Source organism: Grammomys surdaster, unplaced genomic scaffold (assembly GCF_004785775.1).
Source record: "Grammomys surdaster isolate TR1022 unplaced genomic scaffold, NIH_TR_1.0 320, whole genome shotgun sequence".
In the NCBI taxonomy this organism is placed as follows: Eukaryota; Metazoa; Chordata; class Mammalia; order Rodentia; family Muridae; genus Grammomys; species Grammomys surdaster.
The window spans coordinates 264,603-283,653 of NW_021604739.1; the positions used below are offsets into that span (position 1 = coordinate 264,603).

Here is a 19,051-nt window from a genome sequence, read left to right on the forward strand (position 1 = left end):
CTCTTAGTTCTGTATTTGTCAGCTTTTTTTCAGTGTGTTACACAGTGCCTGGGTTAGTCATTTCAAGAAGAAGGCTGATTTAGCTCAGGGTGTAGTGGTTCCGTCCCATAGCTGGTCAGACTGTTGTGCTGGGCCTCTGGTGAGGTAACATGTTGCAGACAGAAGTGGGAAGAGCTGCTCACGTCATTACTAAGACCCAAAAGTGGGAAGTGACTAAGGCCTGCCAGCCTCCGGTGGCACTCACTCCTGCCTTGACCTGAGTCCCGGACCAACTCTTAAAGTTTCTACTCTCTCCTCAGGGCATTGCTCAGAGACTAGGACTATATTATATTTGGGTCTCTGAGGGTCATTAGAAACCCAACAGTTGGTGTGTGTGTGTGTGTGTGTGTGTGTGTGTGTGTGTGTGTGTGTTTAGGTTTTTCAAAGAAGCATTCTTTATAACTGACTCAAACTTAAAATGGCTCAAAGGCATTCACCAGTAGAATGGGTAAGTCAATTGTGGCACAGGCATTTCTGGTGTATAACAAGAAATATTCTATAGCAAAGAGTAATATGCAGTGTATTTTTATGAATATACACAAATATTTCTGGATACTCCATAGAAATATTAAAATCCATAAAAATGAATGCTATAGTACTTTTTAATTTTAAAAAGGTGTTTTAAATTAAAATAGAATTATATAATTTCCCCCTTTCCTTCCTCCAGCCCTCCCTTCTCAGATACCCTCCCCAACTCTTCCCGTGCCCCTAACTCTCGTTGATAGCCTCCTTTTATTTGATTTGATATATACGTATATATAAAATATATATGTGTGTGTGTGTATAGAATATATACATATATATACATACTACTGAGTCCATTTTTATTGGTGGTGTGTATATGATTCCAAGGCTGACCATTCTGTACTGGACAACCAATAAGGGGTCTCATCCCTGCAAGAGGCTAATTCTTGTTCCAGAGGTAAATAGTTACCTGTAGCTCTAGAGTAGAGACTGCAAAATTGCCCACCCCCTCTCTGTTGCCATGGCCGTTGATGTTGTCATTGTTCCAACTTTGTTAATGTAGCCATTTCCAGAAGAGCCTGTTTCACAGTGGACTTCTTGGTGTGTTGACTCTTGCTGTCTTTCTGGCCCTTCTTCTTCAATGTTCCCTGAGCCATGGACTCAGGACTTCTGTGTGTCTATTAGAGCTGAGCTCCCCACAATCTGTTGATATCTATACTCTGTCCAGTTATGGTTTTCTGTGATGGTCTCTGTTTGCTGTAAGGAGAAGCTTCTTGCATGAGGGGTGGAAGCTACACTTAGCTGTGATATAAAGATAAGATTTAGAAAGTACTAGGGAATTACGCTGGTCTAGCCATGGTGGTTGTAGACTCTTTTCTAAGGTCCATGACCTCATCAGTTCCTGGAAAATGCTAGGTTTCTAGAACCCGTCATGATTTCCTTCCTGTATGTTATAAAACAATGAAAACCAACATATACCCACTTTGATAATAGTACAAACCTTATATTGAAAGAAAGCCCACAAGATTTGGTATGACTCCAGTTATACCAAACTTTGTCAAAAACTAAACCATATGATTAGAGGCTTCATGCATAGGTGGTAAAGTCTACAGAATGTACAGGGGACACCTGCCAGACACTTGGTTACAGGGAGTGAGAAAGGAGCTGTAACCAGAAAGAGAGATTTATAGACATTCTCAGATGCTTGTAGTCCCTGCGTCTCCACCCAGTGATAATTACTTAAGCACTTTGAGACATCTTTAAACATTTGTGAGAGATGTATAGTGCATTTTGTATATATTTTGTTATAACTAATAATTATGGGATATTTGTTTTTGAGACAAGGTCTCACTGTGTAGCCTTGGCTGACCAGGACTCACTATGTAGACCAGGCTGGCCTCAAACTCATACAGATTCACTTGCTTCTGCCTCTTGAGTGTTGGGATTATAGATGTGCACCATTATGCCCTGCTTTAATTATTATTATTTTTTTGGCCCTTTTCTTTTTCTGTCTCCCGTCATTTTAGTGGAGAGTGAGGGCAGGATTCACCTGTTCAGTCTCTCACACATACCTAGAACTAGAGAGTATTCTTCTCTTAAAATAGAATTCTACATATATCTGAAATCTCTGAAGTTTTAAGGCATTTGAACATGCATCACCTTCCAGACAACCCTTTCACACAGGAATGAAAGGCTAATTGAAATTCCTGACCAAGTATCCATTCCCAAAAAAATTGTTTAAATGAGACCATGACACACACACTATCTATCTATCTATCTATCTATCTATCTATCTATCTATCTATCTATCTATTGAGAGTGTGTGTGTGTGTGTGTCATGGTCTCATTTAAGCAATTTTCTTGGGAATGGACACTATCCATCTCTTTCTCTCTCTATCCCTATCTATCTATCTATCTATCTATCTATCTATCTATCTATCTATCATCTATCTATGTGTGTGTGTCATGGTCTCATTTAAGCAATTTTCTTGGGAATGGACACTATCCATCTCTCTCTCTCTCTATCCCTGTCTATCTATCTATCTATCTATCTATCTATCTATCTATCTATCTATCTATCTATCTATCATCTATCTATGTGTGTGTGTATATGTATGTATGTATGTATAAGTATGTGTCTATGTATATATGACTATGGACATCTATTTAATTTTCAGATTGTTAGCCATGCCTTTAGTGAAGAGGAACATCGAGCCCCGGCACCTGTGCCGGGGCGCACTGCCGGAAGGAATCACCAGTGAGCTTGAATGTGTGACCAACAGCACACTCGCTGCTATCATCCGCCAGCTAAGCAGTCTGAGTAAGTCCCCTCTGTTTCCCCTGGCTTCGGGCGGTATTTTACAGACTAAACTGTACCCAGTGGACTTTTACTCATTGTCAAATGTGAAGAAAAGCATCTTTCTCCATCTGCCATGGCCAATGACTCCCTGCCCTAGGCTGCTGATACCTGACTCTGCATTTAAAGTTGTCATCATGAAAATAGGAGCCTCCACATTGCTAGAGAGGACCAGATGTGTAGACTTCACAAGATGTCTGTTAGGACCAGATCTGTAGACTTCACAATGTGTCCATTTTTAATGCCTTTTAAAGTTAAGTTGATAGTGGATTGAATTTTTTCTTAGCAAAACTGTCTTATTAAATTTGACAGGACCAAGGGTCTTTTCTTTTTTTAGCCTGTTAGGTTGAAAAGTAGTTAGCGTCCACAGTGTACCTTGTATACAGTTGATGTTCAACAAATATTGGCCCAATTCCAAATAGAAAATAACAGGTAAGCTGATTACTGGATATATATTATATATGTTATACATATATGTAGTTGACTGACAGCAGCTACAGCCATAAGAAAAGATCTCATTGTCAATAAAGGTCAACATTAAATACCCAAGGGATGTTCTTTTAAGAATTCAGAGAAGCATGAAAAGGCTTTTTTTCTTCAATTCTGTTTGAAATTGTATTTTTTTTCTACTTTGACTTTATCCTGACCCTGTTTTCTCACTTTGCCTCCATTCCTCTCAGTGGTGACGGATTTTCACACTTAACACTGTACAAACTAGTAATAGCTGGAAAGTCTCTATGAAATTCTATATTCAGGTAGTCTTAAACACAGAAGGTAGATGTGTATGAGTGTGTGTATGTAGGTTAGTGTGTATGTGAATTGTGTGTGAGTGTGTGTATTATATCAGTGTATATGTATATGAGAGAATATGTATGAATGTGTATATATGTGTTAGTGTGTTTATAAGTGTGTGTGTGAGTGTGTTTATGAGTGAGTGTGTTTTTGAGTGAGTGTGTGTGTGGGGGGGGGAGCGAGAGAGACTCAAGTGCTTTTATGTATTTATTTTTTAGAAGAACCATTGCAGATAACTATTTCTTTAAAAGGATTATATTTGATATTGATATCTTTTAAGGAGATTTGTAAATTTTGGAAAAGGAAACTGTCACTTGGAAATGAATTACCATGCATTTTGGAATGGATTTCCCTTGAAAGCTAAACTAACTACTGTTGATTTTGGATTAGTGGTTGTTCATGCAATATATAAATTTATATAATTACAGAAAAAAAATCTCTTTCAAGTTATTGATAGATGCACACATTTCTCTTTGCTTTTGTTTTTTGCAAGTTCGCTTTCTTGCTAGTAGCTAAAATGTCTGTTGACACAAAATATAAGTAATGCCAACTGACTTAAACTTAAAAATTTAATAACCAGGTTACCTAGTGAACTGTGATATTCAACAGAATGTTCTATTAATCAGGTTTATTCTACCTGCTTTTACATAGTCCCATGTAACTGGCTTCCCCAAGTGTTTTGCTGCAGAAGCTCCTGCAATAGGTATATTCCCACAAGCCCCTCCAGATGTAGCCGTCCGTGCCCCTGTGCTTTAAACCTGTACTATGTTAATTACACATAAGGGAACATTCATAAAGTACCTGACCTTTGAAGAAAGATATTTCCTGGGCCGAGGAAGTCACGGATCATGGGATTTCTGCAAATGTGGCAGAGGGCAGTAGAAGAATTGGTGTGGGAGTGTATCCTACTGGAATGGCTCAGCAGCTACTACTGCCTTTGAAGGTGGCACACAAGCAGGCCTTAGGACCTAAAGGGAGAGGAGTAGACTCTCTGGAGATCTCCCAAGGAAACATAGCCTTACTAATTTCTTAACTTTAATACAGTACAGACCAAGTTCATTCTAGATGTCAGATTCCAGGTGTAAGATGATAACTGGAGTTTAAAGCTACCATTGGGGTTATTGTGTACACATACAATAGAAAGCCCATATGCCACTCTGGGGTGGATGTTGTTGTGTTGCATATGATCATACAGAAACTTGATGTCTCTAAGCACTACTGATCCTCTGTGGCCTCATGCATGGACCACTGATGGGTACCTGCCTCAAGGACACTTGGTCCCTAGCTAGATTTCCCCCATGGCTCCCGACACTACCTTTCTTTCAGACTATCAAACAAGATTCCAGGAAGCATCCCATAGGTGGAGGATGGAATATGGACCAGAGATGCCAGCCCCCAAATGCAGACCTGTGTGTTTTTTCATTTAAAAGACAATCTAGGCCAGTCAGTTCATTTTAGAAAGTTGATCTAAGAAACATTATGGGGCCTGCTGATAAAATGTCATTCTGGGATAAGGAGCCACAATGACCACATGGGAAACCCAAATTGTAGAGGAGGCAGATCTGAGAAGAAAGCAGCTGTCAATGGAGTCTGTATCTCCTAATAGTTCCATAACTCCCCAAACAACACCACCAGTAGGGGACCAAGTGACCCAATACCTAAGCCTGTGTAGGACATTTCTCAATCAAACTCCCACACTCGCAATACATTTCAACACTGTCCTCCACCTGTGCAGTTCATTCTGTTTGGTTGCATTGAATGTACCTGCCATTACTCTTCAGTTTTTGGGGAGTCTTTCCATGCAGAGTTTACTTGTGACTGAGTTCTAAGTGTGTGTGATGGGAGTGGGAGGTTCCTGTTCACCTCAAGTACTCAGTGACTTTCTGACTGTGAGGTGCTAGGCTTACACCAAGCAGCCTGATTTCAGTGATGGCTTCCGTGTGTGTGTGTGTGTGTGTGTGTGTGTGTGTGTGTGTGTCTAAGCATTTATAGCAAATATCTGCCTTGCTGTGTCCATCCTCACACTGTGCTGGCCCTCTGTCCTTTTACCCAAGGAGTGGCCTGCTGAGAGAAAGTGGGTTGTGCTAGCACCAGAATCAGAATTTACAGATGTAATTTTAAAATGAGGTGGAAGAGATCAGCATGTGGGGTTCTTGCCTTCATTACAATGGGATTAATCCCCATTATACCACACCAGGGCACACAGAGTAGTAGAGGCAGGAAGATCAGTTTGGAGTCATCCGTGTACACAGTGAGTTCCAGGCCAGCCTAACTACATGATGAATTTTTCTTTCCCAGTTCATAATCATTAGATAGTGTTATTGGTTGTTTGTGTTGTTTTGTTGTCTAGGCCCTGGCCCAAGTCCTTGTGCATGGCCATGTATCCCAAAACCCAAAGCAGAATCTTTTAAAAAACTTTTTTAGGGTCCCTAACCTTTATTCAGTCAATCCAGATGAGAATTACTTAACTTTCTCTACTTTCTGTCCAAACTCCATATTCCCACCCACCATCAAATCCAATCCTTTTCCTCCCACCTACCCTCAGAGACTCACTTTCAGGTGTGGGTCCAGATGGGTGCTGCGCTGCACCAGGACTTCTTGCAAGAGTGAGAGATGCTGGCTGGCTGACAGGTCGCTGTGGTCAGGAAAAGGGTTTCACTGGGAGCTTCAGGCTTGACCCACATTTGTCATCCCTCTCTTGAGCACAGCAGCTTGCCTGGAGATCTGCCTGTTTTCTTGTGGTTCTAGAGTAGACAGAGGCGCCAGAAATCTCTGAGGAACCAGCCTTTGAGACTGACACTCACCTCATTCTGATTCTCCTACCTTTATTGGAAGCTCAGGATGGTGAACACTGAAGCGCTGTTTAAAGCCTGAAGATTCTGGTCCTGTATACAGAATAGCATGTACAGCTCTGCATATGGAATAGCATGTGCAGCTCTGCGTTTTGCCTGCCTTTGGGGTGTTTGGCATACTGTTTTTACAGCCTAATTGAACACAGGTTTTGAGGTAAGGGAGTTTTGCAGTATTGTGTTTCAGTGGGGTTTTTAGGAAACCTTGTCAACAGGACAATATTGGTTGCTGCTGCTAAGGTTAGTGTCAATTATAGCCACAAAAGAAGAAACTTGTAACTTAAAGAGTGTTAGTGTGAAAGACAAATACCCAAGAGCCTTCAGAGTTTATCCAGTAACATTTTCAAAGTATTTACTATGTGGTTTCAGATTATCTTTGAATATGAATTTCCAGTACAGGAGATCAGAGTAGTGGGTAAGGGAGAAAAGCCCCTGCTGGTGCAGCTGTGGCTAACACTGCAGAACTTAGTGTCCAGCTGAGGAGCATTGAGGGGTTTCCTTCAGATAATGACAGTCACTCTGCACACCAATTACCATGAATCAGAATATTTCTCCACCATTTTCCTTGATTAATAATCCCAAGCTCTTGCACCTCTCAGCTGGCTGCTCAATTAAAACTGCAGTGTCTTGCAATCAAATCCTTGCTGGTATTAGAGTGAAATAATAGCTTTTATACGTTATAACTTTGGTAAGGTTGGAAACTTCTAAGAAAGATGCTTTCTAAAGAATAAAAAGATGAGCTACCAAGTAGAAGAAACATGTTTTATGAACATATTTGATAAATGACTTATCAAAGAAGTTTTAAATTCAGTATCAATCAAGGAGGAACTAATTTTGAAGAGAACAAATACTGGGGCTGAGAGAAGGCTTAGCCACAAGAGCATTGTCTGGTCTTGTGAAGGACCTGAGTTCAGTTCCCAGAACCCACATGGCAGCTCACAACCATCTGTCAGTTCCAGGGGAATCTGATGCCTTCTTTTGGCCTCTGTAGGTACTGCATACACATAGTACACATAGATTTATGCAAGCAAAACACTCATCAACGTAAAAGTAAATAAATCTTTTTTAAAAGGTGAATAAATCCCAGTACACTTCAACCAAGGAAGAATGAGAGAAAAAGAAGCATTTAGGAAGATATTCAGCACCATTAGAGTATGATTTTAATATAATTTTCCTTTTAAAGAAAGAGGAACATCAGGAGTCTGTGCCAGCGGTGCCAAGAGTCCTTTAAACATGACTTTCTTCTGTTCTTGTGATAATAAATGTTCCACTTATTGCCTTTAGGATGTTCGTTCTCTCTCTCTCTCTCTCTCTCTCTCTCTCTCTCTCTCTCTCTCTGTCACATACACACACACATTATACTTGATTATATGTAAAATGTATAGCATGAAGCTACACTAAGTACACAATATACAACACTACATCCATTCAATGAACTTACTGAAGATACTGCTTTGTATTCGTCTTTAAGAGAATGACATCTCAGTATACAAATAGCTGTGAAGCCCATCCTCACTACATGATAAACAGCTCTGTGGGTTCACCTAAGGAACTTTTAATAGCTGATGGTTCTTATATTCGTAGACTTATTTAAACATTTCTTCACTGTTGGACTTCATGAGACTCCTTTCTGGGGGACGCTAGTACATAACATATCTTTGGGTGCTTTTGAAAAAACAACATTCTGCCATCTTAATAGCTATCATCTTACTTGTAATGACAGAGTCTTTGCAGATAATTTAGAACTCTGAGTTCATTCATGTAAAATCTCCCTACTTTCCCTAATCATTACAATCCTCTTAGAAGAGGTGATCAAGATACATAAAACAATGAGGGGAAAATATACGTTTAAGATTAAAGACACAGACTTAAGGAAAATCATGGGTAGAAAATGTATCCAGCAATTGCAATGCATAAGAAAGCTGGCTTGGTTAATATCAGGTGAGAGACTAGGAAAGAAGAGAAGAGTGTTTTATTTAGATAAAAGAGCCAAGAACATGGACCAGTCTTAAACCTGTTCGTAGGGAAACTCCTCACGGTACAGGTATAAACAAGGACTTTCTAAACAGGACTCCAGCAGGGCAGGGAATTTCATAAAAAACTAACAAACAGTATCATATCATATAATTAAAAAGCTTCTCCACAGCAAAGGAACCCATCAGCAGATCAAACACCCTGAAGAATGAGAGAGACCCCGGCAGCTACCCGTCAGATGAGGGTTGGCATCTTGATTGCATAGAGGAATGTAAATGTTGTGCACAAGAAAATAAAACTTCAGCCAGTGATGGATTGAACGAACACTACTCGAAAGAAGAAGCACAAATGACTGATAACATCCTGAAAAGTTCTCTGCATCCTTAGCCAATGGGAGGGAATGTGCAAATTAGGACAACTGTGCGTTTCCATCTGACCCAGTGGGAACAGCAATCACCTAGAAAAACGAGTGATAATAAAGACGATGTGGGGAAAGACAATGTTTAATTTGCTGCTAGTAGGAAAAAAAAAATTGGTGTGGCCATTATGGAAACCAACATGGAAGTTTCTTGAAACTGCACAATCCAGGTAGTAGTCTAACCCTGGGAGTATTCTCTACAGACTTCAAGCCCTGCCACAAAGACACTTTGGTGTCTGTGTTTGTTGCTGCTCAGTTTACATCCCCCAGAATTGGAGTTAGAAGTGTTTGTGAGCTTCCTAACATGGATGCAGGGACTCAATCCTGGGTCCTCCTGTAAGAGTGTTTACATCACACCGGCAGTGAAGCAGGATCAGCCTGGATGTCCATGAATGATATGGATAACGAGACTGTACAGCTACACAAGGAGATTTATTCATCTGTGAAGAGGATTACGAAACTTGCAGGAAAGTGAGTGCACATGGAGATGATTATATTCAATATGGCCACCTAGACTCAGGAAGACAAAGATGTTGTGTTCTCCCTCATATGCAGATCCAAGATTTTAATTTGTATGTGTGTTTATACATACAAGTGTGGATATAGGTCATAAAACCATGAGAAGTGTTGAAGTGAGGGACAGTAGCAGTACGTGTGACCGAGGGTGGAAAAGAAGCTTCTAGGGTTAGCAGGGTCCAGTGGTGCTGGGCAGGGGAGAGGGAGGGCAGACAGGATGTGCTTTATTTGAAGATGCTGTAATAAAACCTAATCCTTTGTAGAGAATTAATTATTCTAGTTAATTATATTAATTAATATATATGTGTGTATAAAACAGTTATATATGTATACAGAGACAGGAAAGGAAATTATCAATATAAAGTGTCTTAGTTAGGGTTTCATTGCTGGAAAGAGACACTATGACCAAGGCAACTCTTATAAAGGACCACATTTAACTGGAGCTGGCTTATAGATTCAGAAGTTCAGTCCATTATCATCATAGCAGGAGACCTGGCAGCCTGCAGGCAGACATGGTGCTGTAGAAGGAGCTGAGAGTTCTGCATTTATATCTGAAGGCAACAAGGAGAGACCAGTATCCTCAGGCAGCTAGGAAAAAGTTCTTTTCCACAAGGAGTAGAGCCTGAGCATAGTAGAAGGCCTCCAAAGCCCACCCCCACAGTGACACAGTTCCTCCAAGAAGGCCACACCTCCTAACAATATCCTCACCTATGGCCCAAGCATATTCAAACCACCACATAAGGAGAAAATATAGGGATTACCTTATACCTCACAGGTTGGAACACAATACAGTTCACATGTTAAAGATGTATGTGCATGTGATAAGAGTACTCCAAAGCACAAGAAAGAAAAATAAACAGAACTAAGCAACTGGAGAGATGGCTCAGTCATTACGACTTCTCACTGCTCTTGCAGAGGACCCAGGTTTAATTCTCAGCATCTACCAGGCAGCTCACAACCATCCAGCTCTGGGGAATCCAATGCCCTGGTCTGCCCTCTGTAGGCACTACTCTCATGTGTGCGTATCCATACATAGATACATGCATGTACACACAATTAAAAAGAAAACCAAAATATTTTAAAAATAAAATAAGCAAAACTAACAGGAGACATACACAAATTACGAATAACAATTGGGGGTGGGATTTTAAAAAGCCCTAGTTATTGAAAGAAAATGTAGACAAGATAATTTATAGTAACATGAAATATTTGAATGATACTACTGATCAGTTTGGCTTAATTGCTCTTTGTGTAATAAATTCCCAAGCTATAGGGTATACATTTTCGAAGCGTAAGATGACTGAGCAGACAGAAGTGCTCCATGTCAAACCTGAGGATCTGAGTTTGATAACTGGAACTCACGGTGGGAGGAGAGGACTGATTCCTGCAAGTTGCCCTCTGACCTCGCTGTGTGCAGGATGTCGTGTATCCACATGCAGGCATGTATACATATACAAGCATGCGTGCATGTGTACATACACACTTTTCAAATTTTTAAAATTAATTTTTATGTATATGAATAATTTTGCCTGAATTCATTTCTGTGGACTACATATATGCAAGCACCCATGGAGGCCAAAAAAGGGCATCAGATCCTCCTGGAATTGGAGTTACAGATGGTTATGAGTCACCATGTGGGTGCTGGGAATTGAACCCAGGTCCTCTGGAAGAGCAGCCAGTGCTCTAACTACTGGACAATTTCTGCAGCCTGTATAATTTTTTTTCTTTTTAAAAGAATATATACTTTTAAAATGAATATTCCCAGGGAGCATCTACCAGATGGATCATCTGCTGTTATATAAAACATAAGTCCAAAGAGATTAATATAGAAAGCATGATGATAATAAGATGCTAATTATCTTTAAGATAATTTTCAAATATTGGGAATTCAAGCAACATTTTTTTTAGAGTATTGCTGGTCAGAGAAATATTTAAAATGGGAATTAGAAACACTTTCAGAGTGATAATAAACACAAAATACCAGTGTGTTTGTGGGATTTACACATGGAGATCCATGGTAAATTGCTCAGCCACACTGCTGTAATTTCCTCATTAATTAGTCTTTGTGGTTTTAGACTCATCGTATCTTCTCTTCCCACCTCATATGTGCACTAATGACTATGATGTTTATTTCACTGAGAAAAGAGAACTGTATTCCCCTTCTGAGTAAGTCAACCCAGTGTTAGCATCTGCACCCTCTTACTGTTTGCCCCTCTTTACCATGGCGGGGCTGGACACACGTGGGATCTGTTTCTGCCACTGCTTCCTGCGACTCCTGTTCTACTCTCATCATGCTCCCATCAGATGTGAGCTAGTGAGGATGCTCTCAAGTTTCTTCACAGCAAGGTTCCTTCAAGAACCCCTCAGGCTTCACAGCCTCCACTCCCCTGGTCATCTCCTTTCCATCCAATGAAACTAATAAAACTGAATCAGCATTGCAGTGACATCCAAGCAGCTAAAGCCCCAGTTCTCACTCACATGTGATCTGTTATTGATGTTTAGTTCATCAATAGCTTCTTGTTTGGAGAGATTTTATACAATACCTCACTTGAGGGACAAACACGCTTGGTACTGGCCATTAGGATTTTTTTTCCCTCTTCCAAACATTTGGCAAGCTAATCTGATGATCTTTATGTGGTGACTTAAAAGTTTATACCTACAGTTTTCTCCCCTAGATTTTACGTTCCTTCATACAACTGCTCACATGATACCCCAAACGTATATTATGCTCAATATGCCCTGAAACACAATGTATAATTTCTCCCTGTTTCTCCCATCTCTTGAACCCAGATGTCAAATGAGTCAAATGAGATGTCATTTGCTACTCCATAGCAAATGAGTTTAGTCACTTTGAAAATAGATTCTTAATTTGCTCACCCTGTCACTTCCCAATGGGGAAAAATATCCCCGTCCTAATCATCATTGCTCTCCCCTCAGGGCAGGAGCCTCCCATTGTCTCTCCTTGCTGTCATCCCCTTGCCCCCGAAAGTGGATGTGCATTTGTGAGCTCCATCACTCATGGCCCAGTGACCCTGGCCTCCTGGGTGTTGCTTACACACACCAAGAAGATTGCTGTCTTCTGATAGACAGTTCTTCCCCTGATAGAACCCTCTTTGCTTCTGTTGATATAGTTTATCCAAGGCCATGTGGTGCAAAGATACATACCTGTAGGCACAAAGCCCATACACATGAAATAATAATAAAATACTCTCAGCTGTCATATATGGATAAAAAGACTTTGTTATCTGTCCTGTCCAACAGGGCATTAAACGGGCCTGGGGAGGTCACCTAAAAGAGAAAGTGGGGGAAACAGGTGGAGGCAAAGAACCAAGATTTATCTATAGTCTGATCAAATAAAAATTTTTACTTTTTCACACAGGAGTTAAATACACAAAAAAGGCAGGATGTGGGGAAGGGGATGACACAGGAACGTAGGTGTTCAGGGGGAGTAACAGATATCTTCCAGAACAGAGTGTCAGCTGGGTGAAGGTTCAGGGGACAGGTTACTATGACTCCACTTATGATTCACTTGTCCTTATTTAAGTTGGTACTATCCACCAAGGTTACACAAGGTCTATGACTATCCACAAGACCTATGACTACCTGTTCCTGTTCAGGCTGGTAAATTCCACCAAAACTGCCTGTTTACAATATCTTATAGCTATCTGTTCAGTGTTTTCCCACAGAGGCCCAAGACTTTGTCCTAGCAAGCTGACTTAGGCCTATTGCTGATTTTAGGCCTTCAGTGTATAAGCAGGGCTGCCCCTGACAGTTAATCTTTATTCTTCAGCACTTCAGAGGCATTTCCTCCATTGGATGTGACTGGAAATGGGTTCACATGGTGCTGATGATCCAGAAACGGAAGCTTTGTTAGTAACAACGTGGTCATTAACTCCTTATCAGAATTATTTTAGTTTAATGGTTAATAGACTTACTATATTGATGAGTAGAACTCAGCATTTCACATTGTTTTGGAAAACTGCAGACTAAAAATGACAACAAATTACACATATTCACCAGAAAATACAGCTCCTTCTATTTTCTTCTGTTTAGCCATGTACTCACTTTCTGCAGCTGGAAAAATATTAATCATAGAAGTCTTTAATTTCTCTATCTCTTTATAAGTCAAGAGCTTCTGGGTAGAAAGATAGTGTCAGCTGCATGCTCTCCATCTCTGTTTAAGAATTCATGGGAGAGCTACACACTATCAGTTTCTGCTTGTATAGCATCTAGTGTACGGTGACCATCTTTCTTAACAGGAGTCACCATGCTTAAAAGGATACTGTGACTTGTGCAGGAGTCTGAGGTGCACATGTCTATTTCTGTGTGACACATCATCCCTAAGGATGACTTTTAGCAAAAGGGGAAGAGGAGTTCTTGACATTTCCTTGGTGTGCATGCGTGTGTGTGTGTGTGTGATCAATGTTCTTCTTTCAGATTCCTATTTTCTGTTAAAAATTTTGAGGTGCCCCAAAGGAGTAGAAACATGGGACCCGCTTAGCTAATGTTCTTGCTAAGTCTGTGAGAAGCAGCATCTGTTGTGTGCTTACTCATTAAAGGCAACATGGGTCCAGTCTGTGTCTGTTTTTCTTCAGCAGCCATTGAGAACTAGCTCTGTGCATGCAGTGAAGAGATTAAAGGTTTAGTTCCCATGCTCCGAAAGCCAGTGAGATAAAAAGCAGATTAGCTTTGTGTGAGTCAGGAGTAAGATAAGCTTAAGGTGTCTCATGGGAGTAGAGTGTAGGTGTTTTGCTAGAAAATTCACCCTGTGCCCTGGAAGGAGTGGTTGTAGGTTAACCAGCTCATGATTTGGTTCATGTGTTTTAATTCCTTAATTCCAAAACCCTCTAAACTCCCAGTGACTTTCCTAAGAGCGGTTCACTCATGGCAACTGCTGACATTGATTAATATAGTGGCTGTGGTGGCTATGGCTGCACAGCATCCTCCAGGCAGCCTGGATGCGTTTGTGGGGAAATTTGAAGTGAGTCAGGAGCTGGGCAGTCCATGGGATCAGCTTGACTTCACAGTGAGAAAGCACAGCCATGTCCTTAACTACAGTCATCTACCCTAAGACGCAGCTTCTGCCAACCTGGCTCCTCAGGCTTCCCACATTGTTAGTTTTAACTGTGACAAAATATGCATAGCATAAAATTGACCCTTGTTACTGTGTTTAGGTGTGTGTTGACAGTACACACAGTTGCCCATGACATGTTCAGAGTTTTTCATCTCACAGAACTGAATCTCTTCCCGTTAACCCACCCCACCCTCCTCCTTCCCCAAGTCCATGGTAACTATTGTTCTATGTTCTGTCTAAATTTGTCTGTTCTCTAATGCCTGTGAATGAAGTCATACACTATTGTTTTTCTGTCACCATCTTATTTCATTGGCATAGTGTCCTTAAGGCGCATCCATGTTGTAGGATATGCCAGAATTCATTGCCTTTTGAAGGCTAAAATTCAATTTCATTATCCTTTTTTCCATCGATGGACAAGTGAGTTGCTTTTTACCTATAAGCAGTACTGAATAATGTTTCTGTGAGTGTGTGCATGCAAATATCTATTTCTGTTTTTTAAAAAGTATTTATTTTATGTCTGTGACTGTTTTGTATGTACGTGTGCATGTAAGTATTTCCCACAGAGGCCAGAAAAGGGTATCTGATCCTTTGGGAGTGGAGTTACAGATGGTGTGAATTGCCATGTGCATACTAGGAACTGACCCTGGGTTTTCTGTGAGAGAAGAAAGTGCTAATAATCATTGAACTATCTCTCCAGTTCATTAAAACTGTGTTTGACAGGAAAACAGCTGCTTCCCTGGGCTAAGCTCAGAGGTGAAGTGATTGCATCCTGTGGTAATTCTGTGTTGTACACTGTGAGGACTGTCATTTTGTTGTCTGTGGCCAAGGAGGTTCTATGAGCACCAGAAACTGAGACTAACAGGTGAAATTTCTGTCTTATCTGTTTCTGACACTTCCCAGGTAATGTGTCTGGACAGATCAGCATTTGCTATTCCCAGCTTAATTATCTATAGAATGAAAACAGTAACCCCTGGCTGTGTGCTGGCCATTTGTAGAATGCATGATTGAGAGGTGGATCTACAGATGTAGATAGGCACAGTTCCTATTCTCATGGACTAGGCCATAAGTATAAAAGCCAACCCTGAGTTGGTAAGCTTCAGGAGTCTGCTAAAGTGGGATTGTCTGTCTTACTTTTCTATTGTGATGAAACATGATGACAAATAGAAGAAAGGTTTTATTTTAGCTTATTGTTCCAGGAAGAGAGTCCATATGTTAGGGGAGGCCTAATGGCAGTAGCCTGGAGCAGGAAGTTGAGAGATCATATCTTCATCCACGTGAAAGAGGCAGAGAGAGTGACCTGAGATGTGGGAAATATAGGCTGCAGCGGTGGAGGCCCGGAGGCTCCCACGCTGCCGGCAGCGGGTCTCACGGGTCTAAGGTTCCAGCAGCCTGAGGCTTTGGCAGCGGCAGGCCCCAATAATACAGGAAGTCCTTGGTTCCAAAAGGGTTTATTGTCATGGCGGATAGTAGATGAATCTGGAAGTATCCCCCTAAAACTCAGGCCAGTCCCGAGTTAAATAGGGAGGGGGAGAAAGGGGAAGGACCTGGGAAAGCATGCTTAATTTGCTCCGCCCTCTGGCCTTCATTAGTATGTGAATCCCTACGGCCTGAGGCCTCTAGTCACGCCCTTTAGTGCACTTTGGGAGGGGCTGTCTGGCCTACGTGACTGAACAATGTAATTCTATGGAGACTAGACTGCTTTTCAGGACCCTGGATTCTGGGGGCATGCCAAACTCCTGCCGGTTCTCACGCAGAGTCTCGAGGTTCTAGGCACCTGCCCAGCCATGAACCAGAATACCCTTATGCAGTCCTACATCTCCTCCCCTTTACTTTTTTAAAAAGGGGGGGGTCTGTGGTGAAAATTTTGGATGAGGAAGCCAAAAGAAAGCACTATGTAGGCCAGAGGGGTTAGCACAATTAAGTCACAGGGTAAGGGGAGTTGAGGGGGGGTTGGGAAGGTAAGGGATCATTGAATCAATTGATTATAGTTTGAGGTGGTACAGTTTGAGAGTAATAACATCTGACTAATCTAGATAGACATGTTTTTCTCACTAACATGTAACTTTAGCTATTTGACTTTGAGAGTTCATTTGTAGCTGGAAGGTCTGAATCTGTCTTTAGGACTCTGAGTGTCTCTGGATCTCTGGGTCTCAGCGTGTCTCTGGAGTCTGCAGTCAGGCAGTGTGGCTGCAAGTTCCAGGAGGTATCGTTGTCTCTGCTGGACTTGTGGGAATAGTCACCTGTAGAATAATCACAATAGGGAAGCAACACCCAGGCAGGGGGACGTCTGCAAAGGGTATGTGGTAAACACTTGGCTACTTGGGAGAAAGCACGCCATGGTGTGCCATTGAGATCCTAGAATGGCAAAGGTGTTTGAAGAAATTTTAGTCCTGGAATATATCTTTGAGTCTGTTTTGGATGGCTAAGGAAGAAAAACATCATATTAATTATGTAGGCAGCAACAGTTTGTCTGTAAAAGGACACTAGTTGTTAATTAAAGTTTGAAAAATGGTGATCCCATAGTTGATTTAACCTGTGGAAGTAGATTAGATGACTTTTGAACCTCGAGGAAGGCTTAAAAATTTGAAAAAAAATGTTGGGAATATATCATTAGTATTAGAGAGAAAAGGAGACATTTAAACTGAAAGCGAGAAATTTTGGGTTGAAAAGCACAAACACTGTTGTTTTAGGCGTTCCTGTTGGGGGAAAAGGAAATGTTTAAATGAAAAGCAAGAAAATTTTGGGTTGAGAAGCACAAACACTGTTGTTTTAGGTGTTCCTGTTTGGGGGAAAAGGCAATAATGGCAGGAAAGCACGAACATTGTTGTAGGTATTCCTGTTGGGGAGAAAAAGCATTAATAGTGGATTTAGAGGCAGTAGGGGAGGGGCCTGATCTGCCATGTGGTGACCGCTCTAGCAGAGAGGCCAAGGCATTCCCCATTTGTTTTTCTTAGGAATCCTAGAAGTAGAGGAGGAAAAGAAGGCCAACCTTGAAGAAAAGCTCAAAGCAAGAAACATAGTTGTTTGATAGGAGAGTCAGAAGGAGTGAAAGGCTGTATAAAGCTGAGCCATGGTGGGGAGACATGTGGAAGCTGGCTTGTAGCTGGCAGCTCCTGGGAGCTGGCAGGCAGCATGCAGTTTCTCTAGGCTCAGCCCAGAGTTTTTAGTTTTGAGAAAGAAACTGTGAGGTACACAGGGGCGAAGGGAGCAGACTGAGTCTCAGACCCTCTGCTATCAGGCAAGCCAGCTGGGCTATAGGTGCCCACAAATGACCTAGAAGGTGAAGTGGGGAAGGGGGCAAGCAGGGAGTTGGCCCTGTTGCTTCACTCAAGTAACAGACTGTAACTGGCTGGCCACAAATGGCAGAGTAGTGGGAGAAGTCTACCCTAGGCTAGCAGGCAGCCTGTGAAAGACTGATTCGCTGAGGGAAAATCACTGGGGACTAGAGTTTAGAGCCAGTGCTGCTGAGAAGCTAGCAGGCAGAGCTCGAAAAGCTGACCCTTGGGGTAGGGGCAGAGAGCAGAGATTAGGAAATCGCCACCATCTTGTTAAGTTGGAGAACACGTGGGGAGAAAGAGAAAGAAAGCTACAATAGCAGGCAGCGTGTGAAAGACTGAAGTAAGCACTCCTGATAGCTCAAAACAAAAGGGGAATCTCTCAACCAAGGGAAAGTCTTAGAATGAGAGTCAAGGCAGGCACTGTGGCCTGAAAGACAGCTGTTTGCTGTGAAGGAGCCCTCTCTGTGGAGTTGGGGGATGGGCAGAGTGGAGGCTAGGGAGCTGTTGCCATCTTGCCCTTGAACTGCAGAACACGTGGAGGAGAGGGAGAGAGAGAGAGAGAGAGATGTAGTCTTTTGAGCTAGATAGGAGCTAGTGGTAGCTAAGAGTCAGAGAGAAAACACTGGCCTGAAACACGTGGAGAGAGAAAGAGACCTGCCTAGCCTTGGGAACTAGGCTGGAGTTACTCATGGTTCCATGGAGAGGGTCTTGGCAGGTGCCAGCGGGGGGGGGGGGGTACTCTTGGAGCTGCCTTTGCCCTAATCCTCTACCACCTGTAGGGAATGATGTAGGCCCATGCATGGGCACGAGTCTCTGTTGCGTTGTGGGTCCGTGTGTCTGCCACGATGCGATAGGCTGGGATTGTAGCTCAGCATGGCAGGAGCACACGGGATCTTGGTTGAGTTTATTCCTTGCAACACTGGGCGAGCGCAGTGGGGGCCCCGCCCGGCATGGGGAATTCTCACTCTGTTTCCACCGGGATGCAGAGCTCTTGGATTAGGGATCACCGGGCCAGAAGTTGGCCGGAGAACGACTGGTCTCAAGCCCTTGGGTTCTCAGACTGCTGAGAGGCCTCTGAAGGACCGAGACAGGGGCATGTGGGCACACGACCGGACAACCCACAGCCAAGAAAAATGAGAGGGATTGGGGATCCCTGCACTCTGAGGCGGCCAAGGACTGATTGGTCTCAAGCCCTTGGGCTCTCAGATGGATGAGAGGCCACCGAAGGACTGAGACGGGGGCAAGTGGGCGCATGACCAGACAACTCACAGCCAAGAGAAACGGGGGGGG

At 42.2% G+C, this 19,051-nt stretch overlaps 1 protein-coding gene across 2 annotated transcripts in view; it reads left to right on the forward strand.

Annotated features, from left to right (window-relative positions):
- The window catches only part of Wasf3 (WASP family member 3), a 94,958-nt gene that overhangs the window by 54,471 nt on the left and 21,436 nt on the right, over positions 1-19,051 (forward strand). Inside the window, exon 3 of one of the 2 annotated variants that reach the window (XM_028778023.1) lies at positions 2,682-2,824. In XM_028778023.1, coding sequence (XP_028633856.1) covers positions 2,692-2,824 — 133 coding nt within the window. In that variant the 5' untranslated portion in view covers positions 2,682-2,691. Of the gene's footprint in view, positions 1-2,681; positions 2,825-19,051 lie in introns of those variants that run through there. The other variant, XM_028778024.1, reaches the window with a different exon arrangement.